The sequence below is a fragment of the Perna viridis genome, chromosome 5 (assembly GCF_037379345.1).
Source record: "Perna viridis isolate PV_CMFRI_1.1 ecotype Kerala chromosome 5, ASM3737934v1, whole genome shotgun sequence".
Classification (NCBI taxonomy): Eukaryota; Metazoa; Mollusca; class Bivalvia; order Mytilida; family Mytilidae; genus Perna; species Perna viridis.
In genome coordinates this window covers 8,907,617-8,931,073 of record NC_142449.1, presented here as the reverse complement: position 1 = coordinate 8,931,073, position 23,457 = coordinate 8,907,617, and the positions used below count along the sequence as shown (strand labels likewise).

Sequence of the window (23,457 nt, the reverse complement as noted above, 5' to 3'; positions counted from 1 at the left end):
TCGTCATACTATTAGTTCTATAGCATAAAAGCAGGCATTTTTGTTTTTCTTTCATGTTTCCGTCGAATGTTTTCACTTATTTCTTAAATATAGTCAAACTGCTCTATTAAAAAAAACCAAAAATTTCCGATGCATTGAAAGCACGAAAACTGGCGTGAAAAAGTAGTGCCGTCGGTTTAGATCATGGTTTTTTTCATGCCCTCCCCCCCCCCTATGTTTTTGTTTTTTTGTATTTTCATGTTTTTTATCGTTTTTTTTAAAAACTGTGCCGTCCGTAACTTTGAACTATGTCGGGGAATTTATATTACTAATATTAGTATTATATAGTCCCTGACTTCATATTCCATTTATTACTTTAGGTGATAAACAATAGACAATATTGAATATTTGCACCAACGCATTTTGGTATGAATATACAATAATAGAACAGTAAAAAATAAATTAACTACAATTGTGACCATTGCGTCAACGGTTTTTATATAGACAGAATTAGACAATTAAAAAAAGAATGACAATTAACATTTGTTCAATTTCAATAAGATCTGAGATTCCAGTTGATGTTATATATACGGTCCGTCTGGTCAAGAACTCTTACCGGAAAGCCTTCATGTCAGATTTAATTCAGTATGCTTGATACAATGAGATGTAGAGAATGATAATTAAGAATACGTGAAAAATTCTTTCAAAGGAATTCAGCGGGACATTTTAGTCTAAATCATAGGGTCTATATTTAAATGACTATATCATATATAGAGACGATTATCTATCACCCCGGGATATCACCCACGGTTTTAACATGATTTAAGTATATTGGCAAGATCCGACCAACTGTCTCATTGTTTATTTCGTTGTTCAATTGGTAAGTTATTTTTGCATTTTTTTTTTAAACAGATATTTTTAGTACAATATATCAGTGAAAAAAACTGGTTTTGCGGAAAACCGACACGCACCGATAACCGTCCCGGAAACTGCACAATCCATAGGTGACCTTCACCCTATTGTTGTCACGATAAACATGGCGAATCATGAAATGAATGAAATTTAACGGATACAAAGATCGAATATTTCTTAATATACTCTCATTGGTGTCCTTCTGAAGGTAATGGGCAAACGAAAAACGTACCATAGAACTAAACTTTAACTCCAACTTTTTATTATATCTGATTTCTGTAACTAATTGAACAATGGTCAATGTGACTTTTTTTTCTGTGACGTTTTGGATGTTCAAAATCAAATTATGATTTATGACTTTTTGACTTTTGTACTACCAACATTGTGACTTTCTGTCCGTTTACCATTTTCATCAGTGGGAGTCTGAAAAAAATTCCAAATATTAGTGATGTTACCAGCAGAACATATTCCTACGATTGGAGTTCCATTCCTCCATACCCCTATCTCTAGGCTTTTCTGAACACCATGTTGAAACTGCTGGTTCTGATATTCTTTGAAATTTTGAAGAATTATAGTAAATTATTTATCATTTAAAACATTTTATACAGTTTTCTATCCAAACATGGGAGAAGGGGACTAAACTGAAGAAAAACAAATGACCTACATATACCTGATGAGAAAATTTAGCAATCCTTTGTAAAAGCAGTTTAAATGAACTTCACATGTGGTTTTCAGCATTTTGAATGGGTACATCTGGTGACTAAAATTACAGATTTTAATTTGCGAAACGAAAATATTAAATTAACCAGTAAATTGCCATTACCAACTTAAACTTCATTTTGTTGAAAATATATTATATTCCGTAAAATTGGTTACCTGCATGTAATTCAAAATGACTGGTCACTTTTAGAGTTGCTGTAACTTTGAATCAGACCATTCATACTTACCCCAAATAGGAGACATTATACAATTATATGTAACAGGGTATTGATACTTCAAAATTGAAAATTTATTGGTTATCCTATAAACAGAACAGCCATCAATTTGCAAAGCAGAATGATCTTTTTTGCTCTCTGCTTCCCATTTATATTGCATGCATTTTCACGCATAGCCTTTAATTTCTGCATAAATCTTTTTAAAAAAAAATGTGTAAAAACATTAAATTTAGCATTAACCTCACAATCTCTATTTGATCTATTCTATCCCTAGTCATGGATGAAATGAAAGCGTTAATGTGCAAGTTGTGAGTTGCTTACAACAGTATCATCTGCTGTAACACTGTACTGGAATTTCATCAAATGATCAACATTTTCCTCACTCTGGAGTTATGAATGAATGAATGAACTACAGTGTACTCCCTTTCTTCAACTGGTCATTATTCTAAAATTAAATTAACTTTTCTTACTTTTTACTGTTGTCAGTATTGAGTATTTTTTTAAACTTGATTTATGAAACAAATGGATTGGAAGTGCAGAATCTAAATGTTACATATGTATTTAACAGACAGACACTTTGCTTAAACACAAGACTACATGTGTATCTTTTTTTTTTGGTTACAGGGTTAGCTATACCAAAAACATGACTAAGAATCACTTTTCCGTCCTTGGTCTAAAACCTGGTGTGACAGATGATGATGTTAAGAAGGCATATCGAACATTGGCAAAGAAATATCATCCTGATAAAAATAAGGAATTTGGTGCTGAGGAAAAATTCAAGGAAATTGGTGCTGCATATGAAGTGTTAAAGAACAGAGACAGGAGAGAAATTTATGAACGTGAAATAAACAGACCAAGAGAAGGTTTTGTAAGAACAGAGTTTAAAACTCAAGGTGGGAAAACATTTCAAAACAATTATCGTGCCAAAGAGGAATATTATGACAGGCGTCGGTCAGAACCTCCTCCAAATTTTAAGTTTGATGATGAACCTTTTACTGGACCTTATTCTAAGTACCGATACTCAAAAGGTTATCAGGAAAAAGAACATTTTAATAATTCTAATAAAAAATCTAGACCTGCAGGTAAGAAGAGACCCCAAGAGAAACCAAAATGGAATAACCACTGGCATGAGGAGGATGATGTAAATTTCCATGATAATGGGGATAAATCTTCATTCTCTTTTGCCTTCCGGTCTTTCATGGATGACATGGACTTTTCAATGTCGTTTACTTTGGATGGTGACCAGGGATTTTCTGCCTTCTTTGGTGATGCCGATCCATTTTCAAAGTTCTTTGATGGCCCTGGTATGTGGTACAATTTTGAAAAGGATAATTTAAAATGACAAATGTAAATAGAAATAAATATTGCACATTTTCAGCAGTGCAGCATAGTTTGAAATTTCCACAAAAATGATAATACTTGGAGTTCAAGCTATTAAGGTTTAACTGTACTGTGTATATTAGTACAAATAAATGTACAGAAATGTAAAATATTTAATGGTTCTAGCAATATTATGTAGTTACTGTATGAACAAACATATGAAACATGTAGTTCATGTTGGTTAAGTTGAAATAATTACAATATTTCTCCTTCTTTCTAGGTGTAAATCATAATGGGCGTTTTAAAATGAACAATAAAAATCACAAGAAGAATGTAGCAGGTGAACATGGGTACAAAGGAGGGCTAGATGACGATTATTTATTTACTCCAAGGTCAGAGTTGGAATCATCTGAATCGGAAGACTCAGACGATGATGGTAAACCTTGATAGAATTTATTGTGTAGTGGTAGAATTAATAGGATGCTGCTCAGCCGGATTTCAATAAGCTCAGCTTAATGTTTAGGATACTTTTTTTTAATACCATTTGTCATATAAAAAAAGCTTATTACAGGGCTAATTTTAGCAAAAATCGGTAAAGCCATATAGTAAATATGTTAAAAAATTGCAGACAGGACTGGCTAGAGTTTGAGTGAGTGTCCTACTATGTTCTTCCTTCATTCCATATTAAGCAGATTTCTGCCATTTCAAATCAGGTTTATATCGTTTACTGCATATTTAAGGTAGTTCATACTAATATTTCTAGTAGTTAAATTTTCCAATTTTTTTTTCTGGAAGATTATTTTGAATGAACAAGAAGAATTTACTTAAGAATTTGAATGTAAAAAAACGTAGGTCACCACACTTGATTTCAAGACAATTGAGCTTTGGGTTCTGTGGGGAATTTCAATATTTCGCAAACTATCAAAAAAACTGAGTTTCTTCTAAATTTATATAAAGAACACTTAACTAACATTCTTTTATATTTCAACAGAAAATTGGGGGTCATCTAACTTTTCTTCTTATGATATTAAAAGAAACTGGAACTTCCATTACAATTTTGTAGAACATTTTTCATCCAAATATTTCCCCTTAAAAGAGGCTTTATACAATTTTTGTAATTTTGGCATATGTCAAAATTCTTTTGAAATAATTTAAACTTACTGTTTTTTCATCATTTTAAACATTATTAGTTCATTGAAGATATATATGTCTGTATGATTTTGTAAGATGACAGAAATGAATGCTCAGTGTAATTGGTATGATCTACCTTAATTCTGATTATGCATGTTCAATGTTCAGTGTTGTTCCTTGTCAGACTATACCTGTTATTAAGATGTGCTGGATTTACATTTGTATAAGAGGTCCCTGCTTTGATAAAAAAAAAAGAAAAATCTAATGTTTGTGTAATATGTATTGATTAATGATTCAAAAATGACTTTAACCTATTGCTAATTGAAGCATCTGCATGTTTGTCCATATGTAATGACAACAGTATCCATACACTATGTACATTATGTACACAGATGTGTTTAATTTAACTTCTAAAAAAGAGAATACTTCTGAAGACTCCCATTTTTTTTCACAGATTTTGACTACACCGATATGAGATTTACTTGTGCTTTTTGTGGTAAAAGATTAAGATTAGAAGATTTGGTAAGTATTTTATGCTGAATGAATGAAGTAAGGAAGAAACTTTTGTAAAATAGAAGTTCAATAAATAAACTACTTTGAACAGGACCATTTATAAAGATTAAAACTCATATTCAAAGTTCAATGAATAAACTACTTTGAACAGGACCATTTATAGACATTAAATCTCATATTTAAAGTTCAATGAATAAACTACTTTGAATAGGACCATTTATAAACATTAAAACTCATATTAAATATTTGATATGAACATTGTGAAGTGCATGATAAAAAAACAGTGTTCTTTTTGTGATATTCTAATATTGCTGCATTTTATCATTTGTGCTTTTACTATAAGTTCCAGTCATGGAAGAACTCATAGGACTGACATATCAGACAAAGAACTCCCAAGCAGAAAGAAATTTTTATAATATTTTGACTATTTGGACAGTGAAAAATGTGTAAAAAGGACTTGGACAATTTTAAAATACTGTTGAACCAAGAAATCCACAGTTAGAAGTACAGGCATAGTATTTTAATTTTAAAGGAAAAAGAACATAACTTGATTTCCAATTACTTAAAATGATTATTAAGTTCAATCTCATATTTAAAAAATCTAATTTGAATAGAGATTTAAATAGAACTAGTAATCAAAATCATTAATTTTTGTTGTTATTAGAAATTACATGAACCAGCTTGTGGTCAACGAAGGAAAATGAACATTAATATAGACAGTGATGGTGAAGGTGATAAGAATGGGTACAGGAAAATGTTCCAGGAGAAAACTGGTGACTGGCGAAGAGACCATGAAAAATTCCAGGAGTATGTCAAACGTGCCAAGAGAGCATATAAAATAAAAAAATCCAATGATGCCTCTCGAATGGAAGGTAAAACCATTTAACTGGAATTCTACATATATTTGTACAAATTTCTTTAATTACAAAGTATTTACATGTAAACAGCTGATAAATATTGAAATGCTAAGAATAATTCCTGAGAGATTTAAGAAAACTGTGATTATCTTGTTTTATCATGAGCTAAATAAGTATGGTAATCTGTTAACTCTATCTACTGGTAGTTGTACATGGCACTGTTAACATTATAAGTCACCTCACTCAATAAATTTGGAGATGATGATTTAATTTTGTAATATTATAGCAACATTTAGCGATACCTTATTTTGAGATAGATTACATCAACTTCAATGTATTTTGGTTTGTATTCAAATGTACCATATTAATTTTATTGTCATTATTCATAACAAGATATTTTTATTGTCTGAAGACTTTCTTTTTATTTACTACAGAAAAACTATTATGTAGCTTATGTGGCAAAGTGATAGATAGGGGAGAAGCTAGAACCCATTCATTATTTTGCCATTCTAAAGATCCCCACTTTGGGCCTCGGGAGACCAATAGTGAAGATCCACCAATGAAAGATAGTAAATTTAAAAGAGCAAAGGAGGTGAGAATCATGCACTGTAAAAACAGTGGTAAACTCTATTATTAATATGTTTAGGTTGAAAAGCATCTAATACAACACAACTGTCAAAATACTTTTATGTAGTTTAGTTGACGCTTGATTGTATTGCTCTTATGCAGCAACTATCCTCTTCTATTGATTTTATTGTGCTGTAGAAACTGAAACATTTCACATATCCCTAACTTTGACTATTATGCATGAAACAGATAAGACAAAGTGCAGGAAAATGTTTGTTGTACAGTCGACTCCACTTAATCGCATATCACTTTATTGCATATTTCGGTTATTAGCATAATTTTCAACTGCACAAAACCATTTCCTATTATTCTATTAGGTTTTTTTTTGTTTGTTTGTTTGTTGGGGTTTAATGTCCGAGCAGCAATATTTCAGCTATATTCAGACGATGAACATGAAATTGATGATAAAATGAACATGAAATGATGATGAAATGAAAAAGGGATTGGACACAAGGACAATGGGGTCGACAAATTTTGATTGCCACTGGAAATAGGGAGAGGTGGGTAGGGTCAGGCAATTTAGCCTCCTGTGGCTGAGCCCTATGGTTCATACTCCAGGAGAATACCACAGTAGGGTTCTTAAACGTGCGAGGAACGTGGCATCTTTCCCAACACGGTGCACCACTATGGTTTGCAGTCAGGTTTTCCGTATTATAGCCTGACAACCCCAGCATGTAACAAGCCAGGGGAACCCCATTCCACCACCTGGGGCACACATCCCAGTTGCTCTGTGGGCAGAGCGCCCTAACCCGCGGCTAGGGTTCTGAGCACTATTTAGTCGCCTTTTATGACAACCTTAGCGCTGCTGCAGGCCTATTCTTTTAACACCCGGACCTGCACAGGGATATTCTATGAGGGAAAAAAATCGCTTATTTGCATAGGCCTTGCAGGAGCATTTCGGTTTATTGCATAGAGAATTTTGTCGGTGATAAGTAAAATGTTACCTTGTAATCGGATTGTTTGAACCGGAAATGGCAGTGTTTTATTTACAAATTAGTATGAGTTAATCAGGTAAATAATAAAATATGTTTCTTTTTGCTAATACAGCTATTTTTTTGTCAACATGTCTTGGCCAGTCATAATTATTTTGTTAAATAAAGTATGAATGAAAGAAGTGTTTTTGTATTTACATTATCAGTTTGTGTATTGACACTCATCCAGGTAAAGACAAGTTTTCCAAAATTCTATTTTAAGTCTTCAGGTCATAAATATGTCAATCATATTTATTGTTGTAAAAACTAGATTATCATCAATCAGGAAGTGTTAATAATGGATTAAAAACATAATGGACATAAAAGACAATTTAAATGATTTCTAATTACATAAAAATAAACAAGCACCTAGGTGAACAATGACTTCTGACGACATGCCAAACATCACCTGATGTGAACACTTATAATGCGGCTTAGGGTTCAGCTTGGAGTATTTTTTGTCCCTTTTTAAATTCTTCCGACGACGAATGATTATCAATGTAAATTTAATTTTCTTTAATGAGCTGAACAGTTTTTAGTGAGCTTAGGTTACTAGGCATAAATATCAGCCGAAAATTAAAAGTCATCATTCATTCAGTATAATGTCTAAGCGAAAGCGTAACCATCTCACACTTGTTCACAAGTATGAAGTTGTAAAATTTCTTGACCAGAAACTGTCACAGACAGAAATTTTAAAGAAACTGGAAATATGAAATATGGGATTTTCTTTAATAGACAGGTCAGAAAATTACTTGACTATTTATAGATGAGAAACACATGGTTTTACTTATAAATGCATACAACGTAAAGAAGATCAATAAACAAGACAAACACAATATATATTATATTTATTGATAAAAGAACAATACAATGAGAAGGTCTATATCAATTAAATACCAAATCAGAAATGTTGAAAAGTGATATCCCTGGTTGATCCACAGTATCGTCGTCTTACCTGAACTCACACTTCTGGTAAAATCGTAATTTTGGTTATAAGAATAGCCCAGTTATTTGCATAATTTTTACTGGCAAATAGGCTATGCAAATAAGGGGAATCCACTGTATTGTCATTCAGTTATCATCTCAAGACAATGGAATTGAATGAAACTTTCACAGAATCTTTATTTCATGTTCCCATTGTGCACCTCCTATATAAGATTTTGATCCAAATTAATATGGAGGTCAGAAACTGCTTGTTATCAAATGGCATAGTTTTAGGGAGTATTGCTCTCAGTGTTATCTATTTTTTTTTTAATTGTAAATATTTTTATCCTCCTTCTCAGACTTATTCTATTATTCTATATTTTAGTATGCGAAGAAGAAAGTGCCAAAATTCAAGAAAAGTTTTTCATCAGATGATCAACCTAATCCTAAAACAAAGGGTAGAGATACAATGGGTATGTTACAATAGGGTCATCTTGGTCAGGTTTCTATAAATGGTACTAAAGAAGAGGGAAATTCACTGAGTAGTTCCTCGGGAAAACATTTGCTAATATTGTGCTTACAAACAAACAAAAGATTTAAACTAATAAACAGTCCTCATAAAGTTTTTTTACAGTCAAGGGCATAATACTCAATCTTCATGTTCCCAAAAAATGATGAAGAGTGACTTTTTTGACCAACTAATTTAGAACAATCAGCATATAGATTTCATAGCTATTTGTTTAATAGTTCTTTCTAAATAAAAGATGTTAGTCAGATATTTTACAGTTTACTTTACTACTAGAAATGATGTGGAAAAGAAAGTATCTGGCAATTTTAAATAAATGTAAAAAGATCTATATAATATATGAATTGTTTGATACATATTTTTATTACACAGATAGCAGATTTCCAAGTAAAATATTATGGTATTTTACAGTGTGAAACCCATCAAATTATATTTAATGCTTTTAACAACTCTGTTATTCACTAATTTGCAGCACACCTTCACATTTTTAAGTTGTTCTGACACAAGTGTTTTATATGTTTATATTTAAATGTCCACTATACCTTTGAGTATAAAGTCTATGTATACTTACAATAATAAAGCATGTAGTGCTACAATTTTGTTTTGTTTTTAGAGATGTTGTTTGTTTAAATTCCTATTCTGTAGGGATTGTGACAAAGATGGGATTGGCCAATTGAGCTTAGTGAGGCAACAAAAACTATTAAATTTGAAAATATTGAATGGATCGTAATTGTTTTAGATAATTGAATATTTAGAATTTTTATGAAGAAAATTGTTAATTGGTATATAATATTCTTTTATTTACATTGTTTAATGATTTTAAAACTTGATTTGGTTTTTTTTTTTTTTTTTTAATTAAAGATGAACCATTGGCTACCAGTGGAACTGGCCTGAATCCATCTCAGAAATCAAGGTTTGGAAAAACAAAAAAGGCTCCTGCCCCACCACCTACTTGTCCTGGTCCCACAACAGGGCCTGCACCAACCAAGTCAACCCCTAGTGAGGAAGTACCATCGAAGCAAAAGCCTGGACAGTGGCCCACACCTACAAAATCATCTCCTAGAGAAGAAGTGCCGATGAGACAGAAAGCAGGACAGAGAACCACGGCCAAGTCTTCCCCGAGGGATGAGACACCATCGAAACTAAGAGCAGGACAAAGAGCTAGTTTCCCACTAAGTCCAGACAGTAACTTACCTTCTACTTCATCGCCAGAATCTTCACCACAGAAACCATCTACACAGATATCCAGGTATTTTATAGGCCTTTATTCTGGATGTTCATACATTGTTTGGACAGGATGCTAAATTTTGAAACATGATCAAGACTTACCATACATTTTATACACCAATCTTCACGGATGTGACATGTTATGGTATACTGTAGTTTATCTGTCAGCAGTTCACAGTTCAAACAATAGCTCAAAAATGCATTCAGCAATTTCCACAAACTCCAAGAAACTTCAATTAATTGTTAATTTCTGTTGATGTAAGCTTGCTTTTGTTTTTGTTTTTGTTTTGTTTTTGTATTGTTTTTTTTTTTAATAAACTTTCAATTTTACATTTTCGACCTTTAAGACTTAAGACATTAAGTAGAAGGAAATTCTTTCACTTTTGGGCAAAAATTCAAAAAGTCTGCAATATTCATGAAACTTTGGTAAATTGTGTATTTCTATTATTGTAATGAATTTCTATAAATTTCTGATTTTACATTTCTTCGTAGTTTTAAACTTCAAAATATTCATTTTATGTAAAGTTGAGCTGAAAAGGGACAGGTGTATCATGCACTGTTTTTAACATCTGAGTAATTATATAAATTTTAGGGCTTTGTCTCCAACTGAATATTTTCATGTGGTAATTTGTTAGTTTGATTTAGATAGAAAATTGATTTCGAGACATTTTAATTTATTTTTTGGTCAGCTGTATGTGAAGATAAAGTACTAATTTTCCATCTTATTATCATGATTAATTTGTAACTCCATTAATTCACTAAAATCACTATACACACACACACATCTATCAATAATGCAATCATGGGACAAAGCACTTAAATAACACACATCACTAGGGTCTGGCTTCTCCTATATTTTCTTGATACATGTAGTATACCACTTCAGTTTTCCTACATGTAGTATACCACTACAGTTTGCCTTACCTACATATAATCAATGCTAGTTTTTTTGTATATTATTTTGTTTAGTTAGAATATTGCATTAGACTGTTATTATGAGTGTATTAGATATATCCTACCATGAGCATGTCATAAACCTAAATCAAACTGCTAGGCATGAATAGTAATATAGATGTCTTTATTTTGTGTTTTTACAGCGAATCAATCATTCAAATTATCAGAAGATTTTTTCAAAGAAGAATTAATTTACCTACGTTATTAAGTAGGAGAAAAAAAGCTGGATATACAAGAACAAAAACTTCTTTGTCTTTTTTGAATTTATCAAAAAGGCAAAGAATAGAGAAAAGAAAAACGTTTGTGAGGCAAAAAGTTTCCCCTTGTGAAATCAGTAGAAAAGACAGTATACATTCTTCAGTTCTTAAAGTGTTTAAAAAACGGAAAGTCATACCCTCTCGAATTAATATAAAACCAACTGAAAACTATTGGAATCAGGAACCAAAAGATGAAAATGCTAAAATTTTCAGAGTTATCAAAGTTCCCTGGTAAAAAACCTTTTTGTTAAATTACTATGATGGTATCTGTTAAAAAATGGAATTTGAAATGACCTTTATAGTTAACCTGGAGTATTGAGGTGATTTGTCAACAGGTGAAATTTTACAAAAAAATATAGAAATAAAAAAAAAATTAAAAAAAACATGTTATTTTAAATGGTATTGAAAATACAAGTAGTCTTGGGTAGGAAGAGGCTTTTGGACTATTTTCAGAAAGGAAGATGTAGGACCAGTAAAAGTTGGAACGTACCAGTTTGTGAGATCACGCTACATTGTAGCAACTAAACTTCCCACCCATTCTGAATCAGAAACCTCTAGTTCAGAGGAGGAGTCTGATTCAGATGATGATAATATGCAGGTAAATTGTAGATTTGGTGTCAGTACTAACATATCTATACAGTCCAGTAGATATTTTTAACAAACTGTATATATATATATATATTCCCATATTTGAAAGTATTATTCATTTATGCCCAGCAATAGTTATGAACATAATTGTACATGTGAACAAAGAAGAATAAATATTAGTTGATTCAGTGAAATACAAAAATTATTTACTTATTTTATAAAAAATCTCAGTATATGGGTAATATAGTCCCCTGCAAGTAACTGCCTTAATATAATAGAACACATTGAAAAAATTCTTATATGAAAGACAAGTTAAAGAAATCATCTTTTTTGCCTATGGACTTTCATGTGACCATTAATGTCTGTGTTGTAACAATTTCAATTGCTTTTTGATACAAAAAATGCCTGCAAAACAATTTCTCATCATGAAAAAATACCTATTCATTATTTTAGAGGTCAAATCTAAGCTAGAATTTTCCATTTTGACATTAATTTTATTATAAACTTAAAAAAAAAACTTTTCTGCGGAAATAAATGTTGCATGTGATGTTTATACCAACATTATACAGACCTAATGAAAATACAAGGTCCTAGAAACCAATTGTAATACTTCAGTACTAACTTTATATTTACCTCATGTACAGAGATTCTAGTCTATAAAATAATTTAATAGTAGTTTTAACTCATCATTGCTGCACTGTAAATTGATCATAAATTTTAAACTTTTATTAAATTCATACTAATTAATAGATCAGATCAGTAAAAACTTAGTATTGTTGTTTTTTAGCTGGCCCCAAGGCGTAGACGTCTTGTTCTTGTCCAGGTAAACAAAACTGTTACCTCCCCTTTTAGCACTTTTGTGTCACAATATAACCACTAGTTCATTATTCAGTAGACTTAGTAGTAGGCATGCTTTAGTGTTTTATTTCATGGCACCAAAAACATTGGGTGTGTAAATGCATCAAGTTTTTTTTGGACATACAGTGAGCACTTAATTTGGTGGACTGCTACTAAGTATACAATGTCCACTTCATTTGAATGCACAGGTGCCCTTAAATTAGACATAGCAATGAATGTCATGTTTTACATAATTTTGAAGTTATCAATTTTAAAAGAAGTCACACCTGTTATCATTAGGAGGAAAACTCCCACAAAATTAATGAAATGTTTAGAATCTATCACATAAAAATGTAAGGTTTGTGGTTGGTTAAAATTACTATATTATCTTTCTCTGAAAAATTCTAAAAAATTTAATTTTTACATCAAAATTTGCTTATATGTAAAAAAATCTCCCACATGAGACTGTGTCCATGGGGGAGAATCTCCTATATGAGACTGTGTCCATGGGGGAGAATCTCTTACATGAGACTGTCCATGGGGGAGAATCTCCTACATGAACTGTTAACAGATATGAGCAATGAATGGTCCAAATAGAGTTTTGGTCTATGCCATCAACACCCCTTTAGTCTGTCACTTGGGTGATTCTGAAAACATTTAAATTACTTCAAGAGGCATCCAGGTCATAGCTTTTTAGTTCCCCATCACAAAGCGTTGGCATAGAGTGTTCGTCAGTCCGTCAATACTTCACTTGTCTTGTGGGTGCAAATTCTCTGCATTGGCTGAAAAGATTTTTTCAAATTTTGTAGTACTGTTTGTTGTCGTACATACCAGTTATTGACCATACAGCTTAGCCATTTCAATTCAACAAATTATATTGGAGATATGAAACTTGGATCTTTTTCCAGCATTGAACACTATTGTGACATTCTGTGGATGATAGTCCTCTGAAACTACTAGATGGATTTTTGTTAAAATTTTGTGGGATTGTTAGACACAATATTTTTTTAATCATACTGCATTGTCATTTTGTTTCAACAACTTCAATGAGAGTTATACGATTTTTATTGTCTTGTATTGTACTGTAGAGTGGAACTTAGTGCATACAACTCCTGAAACTACTGGAAGGATTTTGTGACCTTTGTTGGCATATAGCCTCTTTGATCATAGAGATAATTCCTAGTTTTGTTATAAATGTGTCAATTTTATATATACATGTAAGTAAGTGTTATACCTCAACATTACTAAGAAATTTCAATGATATGCATTGCTATTGGGTTTCATACTTTTGCTGTGGCAGGGACTTATGGCGTCACATGGCAATCTTGTTTGTACTCTGATAACCTTTTTCACCAGTTAGAAGTCAATGTCTTTGTCCCCTTTCCTGACCTTTGTTTAGAGGTAACTTTCATTGTAACCAAATGATGCAATCAGGTTTTATTTACACATTACTAAAAAGAGTTGAACAAATATTAAGAAGGCAAAAACTGAAAAGCAAAACTGTTCTAGGTTATTCCCCAAACATGGCACACAGTAAAAGTTCGTTAGTAATTTTGAATTGAAAGATTCTGTTGATTTGGAAATCCTATTTATAAGAATTTCATAAGATTGTTTTAGAGAGATAGGTCAAAGTGGCCAACCAGGTTAATAGAACAGTTATTTTGCTAGTGAGAAGAACATTTTTTTAAGATGTCATTGGAAGGATAAAAACAGTGATAATGTAGAGTAATACAATAATACATTATTTGCAAAGTAATAGTTTAAATGTTGATTAAATGGAATTATAAATTGTTAGACATGGATGAGGATAGTTAGTATTGATATTAGTAACTACTATATTTACTGTAGATATACAATGAATTAAATATGCTTGGTCCAGTTTATGTGCACCTGTGATGTAAATGTTTTGCCAATGTATATGATAATTTTTATTTTCTGTTGGCATTACATTTCAACCTACAATGTAGTTTGGGTGTTTAGCTCTCCTGGATCAGACTGGTTAGTGACTGCATGCTATCACTTATCTGCCCTTGCCATCTGTTGTCCTGTAGTTGTTTTACATTTTACTAACATTTTTTGAAGCCACTTGACTAATTTAATCCAAACTTGGCAGGAATGGTTTACAATATGGGTAGATTCCCTGTCCATCTATATTTATACTTGATTAAACAACTTGGTAGTTGGAAGTAATTTTGGATTCTTATTGTACAATTATGAAGATCAACTCCTCTTAAACTACAGACACACAAAAAATGAATCTTAAAAGTTTTATTGAAAGCAATGTTCTCTATTCTTTGTTGGGAAGGCTCAGGTGGCTTACTTTGCGACAGAGTTCACATCAATTTGCTTTTAAAGCTTGATTCAAAAATGTATTTTGTAAGAAATCTCTTTTTTATCAGGTGAGTGATTCAGCCTCTTGAGAGCCACAGGCTCCCCTTGCCAGTAATATGCCTTATAATTATATATACTCTTTACCATGTTGTATCACAGGTGGATTTTTTTTATAGAATCAGGAGGTTTTATTTTTTTCTAAAACTAGTTTTAATATGATTTGTTACCAGTAATCTAGATATTTATTTTTTATACTTAATAAAGGTTTGATATGTACATTTTAATTAATATTGGTTAAACAGTCTTTGTATGTTAAAATGGGAAAACTAACACGGTAGAATGGTTTTTGACTGCTAATATTTAATTTTAAGATGTTAGAAATTTTATGACCAGTCCTTGATGTCATCTGAAAGAGGGAGATAAATCAATCAAAAGTTGAATTTCCTGTGAAGAAAATTTTATTGTAAGAATGTTTTTTGATTATGCAAAATAGATAGCTTTGAATTCTTAGCTGTATATTCAAGGATAAAAAAATTATGGTTTTATAGGAAATAAATTAAATGATAAATCTGTTATACTTTTTGTTTAGATGTAGTAGCTATTGTTTCTTTACTTTGGGAATATTATCTAGTTTTAGTTGCATACAGAACTAGGCTTTAAGATTTCTCAGTGTTTGATGATGATATAATTGTTGTGGGATATGTAGTATTACAGGTACATGTACTTGGTACACATGACAGGAATCTAGCATTGTATGCTTAAATAGATATTGTTATTAAATGCTGCAGAGGTAATGTCACTTGCAGAAGTCTTTCCACTCTAACCATAGGGTTTAAATATTGGAATTCGTTCAGCAATTTTCCCCTTCTTTAAGCCCTTATTTTTTTTCACTTTGACACTATAATAAAGGAGCATCCTGTCCAAACACAATTGCATTCTTGTGTCTTGACATTTTCCTTATTTTACTTTCTTCTGCCTTTTTAGCTCTTTTCTCTTACTCTAGCTTCTTCTTTCTTTCAATCTTGCTATCTTCTGGATCCAGAGTGTCTCAGCTTTATGCCCTGCGAGCTTTTGAAGACTGGAAGAAAACAGTATTAAGAAGAGTCTTGAATGGTATATCAATAACTCTGGATGAAAAATAGTCAACTCAAATTATAATATGTAAAGAAAAAAATGATTGGTTATAAAGATGTAAAGAGATTTGTTTTCTTGTTCCATTTTACTTTTTCCTTTTTTATACTGCCTTTTCTCTATCAACCTTAGTTCTATTCATTTTGAATAAAATGAAATATTTGATATTGCATATACAGTTCCAAACTTGTTTTTGTTGTAGCCAAGAGTCATTGTTCGACCAAGATCCCAGCCCCATCCCCGACCACTCAGCGAGCAGTTACATTCCAAAAACATCCAGTTTGGACGATACCCACCTCCACCTCCCCAAAAGCCCCAGATGGGGAGACAAGAGAGTTTTAAGAGACAAATACCACATGAAATCCCCCAGAAAGGAAAACAGCTTGATGACACCAAGAACCCCAAAGAATCCAAGGGGTTCTTCAGCTTCGGAAAAAAGAAATGATTATCTTCCTGATATAGATGATCACTGCTCAGAATTTAGTGCTTTTAATTGTACACCAAGAGATTTTTTAAGGGAGACAACTGTTAAGATATGAGCTTATATTGTTTTTTGAGTTGCTTATTTTTTGTATGTCTGTTGGTAGTGACAAATTCACAATATTTATAGTCAGTCAATATGTTGAGTTAAAGGAAAAGAGTACGATTTTTTTTTTCATACTTAATTTTTGTTTTGAAGCTTTTCTTTCTTGAGACTTTGTATTTTAAGGTTAAAGACTACTTTGAAAGTCTGGTAATTAAACCCTTGTTCTGGTCATTTTAAAGGTCTAACAATTTTAATACTTTAAAAATTACTAAAAAATTAAACCACATATTTTTGATAACTTTGTTTCCATTGATAACAATTGCAAGTCTCTTTAGTTTGATATTGAGAAGGTTTATAAATAATTACAGTGCTTCATAAATGTATTATCCCTAGTAATAATTTTTTGTACAATCTTTGTAAAGTATAAATAAAAAATCCATATTTAATTTTTTGGGGAAGAATTATTTGCCAGTTAGATATCTGTTAGGTAGCTGTCATATCAAAAAGTTGCCAATGTAAGCTATAAACCTTGTCATGTTCAAAAACAGGTTTTAGAAGCTTATTATTTGTTACTAGTACCCTGTTTGGCTTTTTTTGGACCCAGGTTAACTCACTATGTTCACACTTGTATTTGGAGCTATCCCATGTAAGGATTTTTCCTTTATCAACTAATCCAGATTGTCTATGCATCAACTCGACCCCGAATTAGGGTTAGCTGTGGCATGGGTTTACCCCAATGTATGGTGATAACAGCTTTAATTTTACCAGGTTTATTCAATAAGGATTAAATCTGGTTTAAAATACAGAGTAGATAAATGTCTTATGAAAAAATAAGATATTTGCTGAAAACTTCAATTATATGACTGCAAAAAAAATTCCAGTCATATTATGGTACTATGCTGTTGTCTTCCTTCATAGACATTTCATATCCAGACAATAACTTTAGTACAAGTGTATATATCCTGCTGTGACTGAATGAGGGGCCAGATACAAGCATTTTTATCTTGTCCGGACAATATCTTGAGTAAAAATTTATAAATTTATTGATCTCTTTAAACTGTTCCAAAAGGTGTCATAATATAAAAAGAAGGCTAGGATTGATTTTGGGGGTTATGACATGAACTGTTCTGGAATTAGGGGCCAAACACAAGTATTTTCCTGATATCCTAAAATCTGGACATTAACTTGAGACTATAAGTGAATGGATTGCTTTAATAGTCTACTGTAAGGTGCCAAAAACCAAAGGAAGGCTTGTATTGATTTTGGGGCTGTGAACTGTTGAATGAGGGGCCTTAAAGAGTCCAGAAAAAGCATGTTCCTGTTGTCCTGGCAAATATAAATGGATCTATTTGAAATTGTTCCACAAGGTGATATACCACAAAAGAAAGGCTTATATTGATTTTGGGGGTCAGGAAAGAGTATTTTCATGATGTCAGGACAATACGTTGAGTACAAGTGAATGGGTCTCTCTGAAAGTGTATTACAATGTGCCATACCACAAATGTATCGCTGGGATTAATTTTTGGGTTGTGACTTGAACTGTTAAGGAATGAGGGGCCAGATACAAGCATTTTCCTAATTTACAGATAGTAACTTGAGTAAAAGTTAATGGATCTCTTATAAATTGTACCACAAGGTGCCATACTCTCCAATGGAAGGCTAGGATTGATTTTGGGGTTGTGCTTGTGAAGGAATAAGGACTAAAAGGGGACCACTTAGATTCTGGTGAAATTTTAATTGCAATTAATTTCAGAGCTTTTTCAAGCTTGAATGGTTTGTCTTTACTTGTCCCAACAATTCAGGGTTCAACCTCTTGAGTTTGTATCAAGCTGTCCCCAGTGAAGAATTTTATATATATACTGTCCTTTCAATTTGAGCTTATTTTTATCAGCCATAGTTTTCAAAAATTGGAAGATCTGAACACGAATAGTCTTTTAATTCTGTAGTTTTTGTCTTTGAGTGGATGTACTAGTAATTAATCTTTTAGCTTCTGTTAATTTCCAGGTTGTTCTCCTATAACAATTGCCTGCTTAACCATTGTTATAAGTTTTAAAAATGTTTTGATTAGGTAGGCCTGTAAAAACTTGAAAATCTGAAAAGTTAATCAGTTTTAAGAATATTCTAAACTGTCATTTAATGTATACTTAAACCTTCATTTAGTGAAACCATGAAACAAGCATTATTGAGATGGGGCATGCTCTATCTTTTTGTAACAAAAAAATCTAGTTATTTGGGAACTTTGATTAGATGTAGTTTACCAGTACTAAAAATTGTCTTATTTATTCACAGCAAATATTTGCTTTTATATCAGTATAAATTCTGCCTGGAGTGTATGCATCTGGTAAGTACCATAGATTGTTGTAGTATTTTAATTCAGCTAATTTTGCAGAATATGTTTCTTTGTTTCCAATTTGACCAAAGGCATTGGGCATATGATTACATAATTCATTTTGGTTTATTACTGTGGTTGTTATTGGCATGATTTTGGGGTTTTATTTAAAGCACATATTTAGTTTTAAATTTGCATATTTTTCTTGTCAAGAAATTTTGAAATTGTATGTCTGCCCATAAATTGATAATAATGCATGCAAGATATTCATTTTTTTTTTTCAAAATTTGGTTACCATTATTACTGCCTTAAACCAGAGATTGATTGGCGTATTGGCATGTTAAATGCACATTTTGTGATTTAGTTATATTAAAAACAACAACATCCTATTGATTCATCTAGAAATAATTAGATTACCGATTAACAGAACAATAGTTCCTTTCAATTTTGATACTGACAATATCGTGAAAAATCTCCACTCACGCTCATGTGCACATTGAGATTTTCCACATGATATTGTCAGTATCAAAATTAAAGTAACTATTATTGTGTATCTGGATTTAACCAATTGGTGTTATGCTGAGAGGGGAATTGTGGCTGCAGTTTTAGTGCAATTATATAGATTGTGGTGTTAATGGTTGTGAATCCAGTTTGGGTTGTGATTGTTAGGTGTTCTGTTATTTATTATTTATAAAACAAAATAGTTATATATATTTGTTAAATGTGGATATTTTTTATACATTATTTGTTACTGTTTATACTTAATGCTGGACAAGCACCATTGTGGAACGCTGCTGCAGTTCTGTGAAAACTGAAAATGTTCCATGTCTGAACATATTGTTTAAGGGTAGTGCAAGATTGGAGAACTACATATTGAGAAATTCACATGCTATACCCCCCTTTTTTATCTAAAGTTTTGGTTATCATAATCCATTAAATCTATGCAGAATGTCATATTAACTCTGAAGTAGGAAAGATAATGGTGATGTTAGTATCTTTGAGGTGGTAGTCTCATATCTTTTTATGTGCATATTAATTTACATTTATATTTCATGCTGTGCATTGGGTGTATGAAATCTTATAAGTGACATCCTTCATTTTAGAGAAGTACAGGTCTTTTTAAGAACCATGCAATATTAATTATAATATTTATACGTAGTAAGCAGTATAATCTAATTGAAATTATACCTGGCAATTGTTCTGTTCACTCACTGCATGATATAGATTGTAAGCATTTTATACTGTAAACATTTTTAATTTTTGTGGTCACTGTTTTTTGCTGATTCTGTGTTATATTAAATACATAATCCCATGTACTATGATTTGCTGTTTTGGAATAGATGTGTTTTTATTAGTATCAGAAAGTTCCTTGTTTGCACCATACATGTATTTTCAACCACAAAAATAGCAAAAATTAGCACACTGCAAAAAATCATAATGTTTATAGTATGAAATGGAATAGTGAAACCATGAACTCCTTTAGTAGTAATGGATATAAACAGTTAAGTTATTGTCTTGTATACTTGTATTGTTTCATGAGATACATTAAAATCTGTGTAAACTAGTCCTCAATATACTGAAAACCTGTCATTCTAAACCAGTTTTTTAAGTCCCTTCACATCAGAGTAAAGGTATTTTTAACCTGGAAAAACCAGAATCTGTCTGAAGTAAACAAAATCTGCAGTCCAATATGGGTATGGTATAGGCAGGTTTCATTATAACGTAACCACCATCTACCAGACATGATTTCTTCTGCTTTATAAAGGAATTCTGATTTTTTGACATCTAGATTTTACTGTACTGTTTCTTTTTTACCATATACTATATGTTTACTTCTGATTTTGTCAGTTGCCACATAATGTTGGCTTTGTTAAATCATGTCTGTTCTACTTTATGGTACATTTTTAGCTAAACAAATACCTCTTAGAGATGATTGTACAATGTTAAGGTAATGAAGTTATATAGGAATGAATTATTAAAGCTTACTTGTATTGGGTATATAGATATGCTGTAATGTACAGAGTAGTGTGTTTAATATACTGTCCATTTTGATGCTTTACCAGCTTTTATTACATTTGTATGAGGGTATATACTTTCTTTGATATGTGCGTGCATAAATACACCATTTTCAAAATCAGTTGCAGTTACTCTAAATTTGATGTAAGCAGTTCAAAATAATCATCATTTCTTTCATTTATGTTCATTCTTTTTACTAAACGTCACTAATGAATTGAAAATGGTTACCAGCCAAATATTTTTCATACATAAGCATGTTACATAGAAATCCATATAGAATCATTTAAATCAATAGATGTAGTTCAGTCCCTTGGACTCTAAATGTACTCATTTATTTAAATGCATTATTACCATTAAGGCTTGTTGTCCTTTTCTTCCTTGGTGAGAACTGTCCAAATTTTATACAGAAAAAATAGATTTGAAGTAAAAAGATGGTATAAACTAAGTTACTTAAATACTAGGAGGGTGAAGGAGCATTCATTTGATAAATAATTTTTAGGTCCATTTTAGAAAAAAAGGCACGAACTTTGATACACCAGGACAGGTCAGACTAAAAATAGACTTTTTCTACTTTCACTTTTATTTTGAACTCATAAAATAGACCCCTTTTCTGAAGCAGTATTTTTCATGAAAATACTGTTTTTCCTCAAAAACAAATTTATTGTGTCATAGCTTGATATTTACCCTGTACTTTTGATGAAAAATGATAGCCATTTGCCAAGAAACAAAAACAGGTAAAGGCAAAAAGGAAGCAGACTATATTTTTTAGCCTCCATGTTTTGACATACACCCACTCGGGAATATGTAATACAAGACTGATACCTGAAGCAAAGTCACTATGCCTAGTTATCTCCCATTATACAAATAAAAATTATTTCTGTGTAGATTTGAATTAAAAACTAATGAATTTAATGTCTACAGGTAATGATTTATTTGAATTAAGGTGTACTGTCATAATATTTATATAAAATAAATGTGATATTTCCAAGATCATATAGTGTTAACACAAAACTTGGTCTATTGATAAAATACTTTCTAATACTCATGTTAAATAAGATATGTTCAATGGTTTTAGATTGGTATTGAATTTAATGACCATGAAATCATTGAAAAATAATGTACCACATATAAGTGAATTAATTTAGTTGGTGAAGTGTTGTATAACACCTGTTTCTTTTCTATTACATAAGTGACCTTGAAAAGATTTTTCCTAACTTCTCTGGTAATTAAACTTGTTAACAATAAATTATGCACATTTTAAGGTTCATAGAAATTCTAACTACAACAGTATTTGTGTCATCACTTTTGATAAATACTCAAACAGTATATTTTAAGGTTCATATCCTAATGAAGTGAATGGTACTTTTGTGTTACCCAAATAACTCAAATTAGGTTTGTCAGGTGTTTTACCAAAGTTTTTCTTACTGTAACTATTATTTAGGTTAAAATTTTCCTGGTTTAGTCTTTTTTCTAAGCTGAATTAACTTCAAAACAAATTTCATGATTAACCTTTGACCTCATTATTTGCTCTTCTATTTTTCATCTATTTATTTTATGTTATCTGTTATGTTTTTTTGTTTATTCTTTTTTTACAACCATAATTAAACTTATTATACACATTTTACAATCCAAAAATAATCAGTTGTATCAGAGTTGTCTATCTTGATAGTGTCGTTCACAGGAAGTACAAGTAATGTTCAGGAAATCCTATACTATTTTGAGTCATGCATGTTAAATTAAGTACTCGTGCAATGTTTTCTATGTTAAGATCTGTGAATTCGTATTTTATATTTTAGTACAATCTATAAATAAATGTAAATTTTTAGAATGACTTATTTCCTTGTATGCCTGAGCTGTATGTTTTCAGTCAGATCCATATAAAATATATTTTTGGGAAGTTCTAGCTTCTGTCCATTGTTTTCTAATCATGGCTTTCCTACAAGTAAGGATAGTTAACCTTGGGTCATTTTTTAAAGAAATGTTCAGTCTGGTTATGTTAATTCTTTTTTACATTAAGGTGACTGTGTTTATCCCATTGTAATGGGTCAATGTAAGTAACTTGATATTTAAAGTCATTGTAAAGGGAGTAAAAAGGTGAACATGTATGAAATTTATAAGGACAAAAATACTAGCTAGGTATAGTTATGTAAGATATGTATTGTACATGCATGATAAACCACAAAACAAAATATCTTGGAAAGTTTTTTTTCCAGAAATGTGGGGGGTGGGTTCCAAGCTATTTGATAGTTTTGCCTGAATTTACACAAAATTTTCAAACCTTGGGAATGCTAAAAAAAAATAAGCAAAAAAGCATAAAATACCAAACAAAAATATAGTAGTGCACTTAAAACATCTTATTTAACAAAACAAACACATAATTTTTTAGTTATTGAATTAATGCTAAAAGTGGTGCTTAGCTAGGATGATAACATAGGTCTGTGATATGCTGTTTAGATTGTGCTGCATGTGTTATACAACTTTTTCCTAACATTTACTTTGTGGAGATAATTATTCTTGATATTTGATCCCACAAAAATTTTATGTACCTACTTACTTGTCTAATGTT

The 23,457-nt window shown here is 31.3% G+C and overlaps 1 protein-coding gene across 8 annotated transcripts; it reads left to right on the top strand.

Moving 5' to 3' along the window:
- Positions 1 to 982: 982 nt before the first annotated feature.
- LOC148615870 (uncharacterized) lies at positions 983 to 22,719 on the top strand. Of its 8 annotated transcripts, none has more exons than XR_015921880.1 (11): positions 983 to 1,099; positions 2,451 to 3,130; positions 3,427 to 3,582; positions 4,732 to 4,799; positions 5,455 to 5,662; positions 6,082 to 6,239; positions 8,555 to 8,642; positions 9,557 to 9,944; positions 11,587 to 11,731; positions 15,261 to 15,352; positions 16,223 to 16,355. XR_015921880.1 is itself a non-coding variant. In XM_088581505.1 (11 exons), exons 2-11 carry the CDS (start codon positions 2,470 to 2,472, stop codon positions 16,463 to 16,465), a joined length of 2,151 nt encoding a protein of 716 aa, XP_088437631.1. In that variant the 5' UTR covers positions 983 to 1,099; positions 2,451 to 2,469; the 3' UTR covers positions 16,466 to 22,719. The 8 variants fall into 8 exon arrangements, 7 of the variants coding, with proteins under 7 accessions (XP_088437631.1, XP_088437639.1, XP_088437634.1 ...); XM_088581505.1 differs by lacking the exon at positions 15,261 to 15,352 and adding an exon at positions 12,509 to 12,544 and having other exon boundaries at positions 16,223 to 22,719; XM_088581513.1 differs by lacking the exon at positions 15,261 to 15,352 and adding an exon at positions 15,932 to 16,002 and having other exon boundaries at positions 16,223 to 16,361.
- Positions 22,720 to 23,457: the final 738 nt, after the last annotated feature.

Coding starts and splice junctions, on each gene's coding strand:
- LOC148615870 (XM_088581505.1), top strand. CDS start 2,470: ATGACTAAGAATCACTTTTCCGTCCTTGGTCTAAAACCTGGTGTGACA. Junction 4,800..5,454: donor GATTAAGATTAGAAGATTTG/GTAAGTATTTTA, acceptor TGTTGTTATTAG/AAATTACATGAACCAGCTTG. Junction 8,643..9,556: donor AAAGGGTAGAGATACAATGG/GTATGTTACAAT, acceptor TTTTAATTAAAG/ATGAACCATTGGCTACCAGT.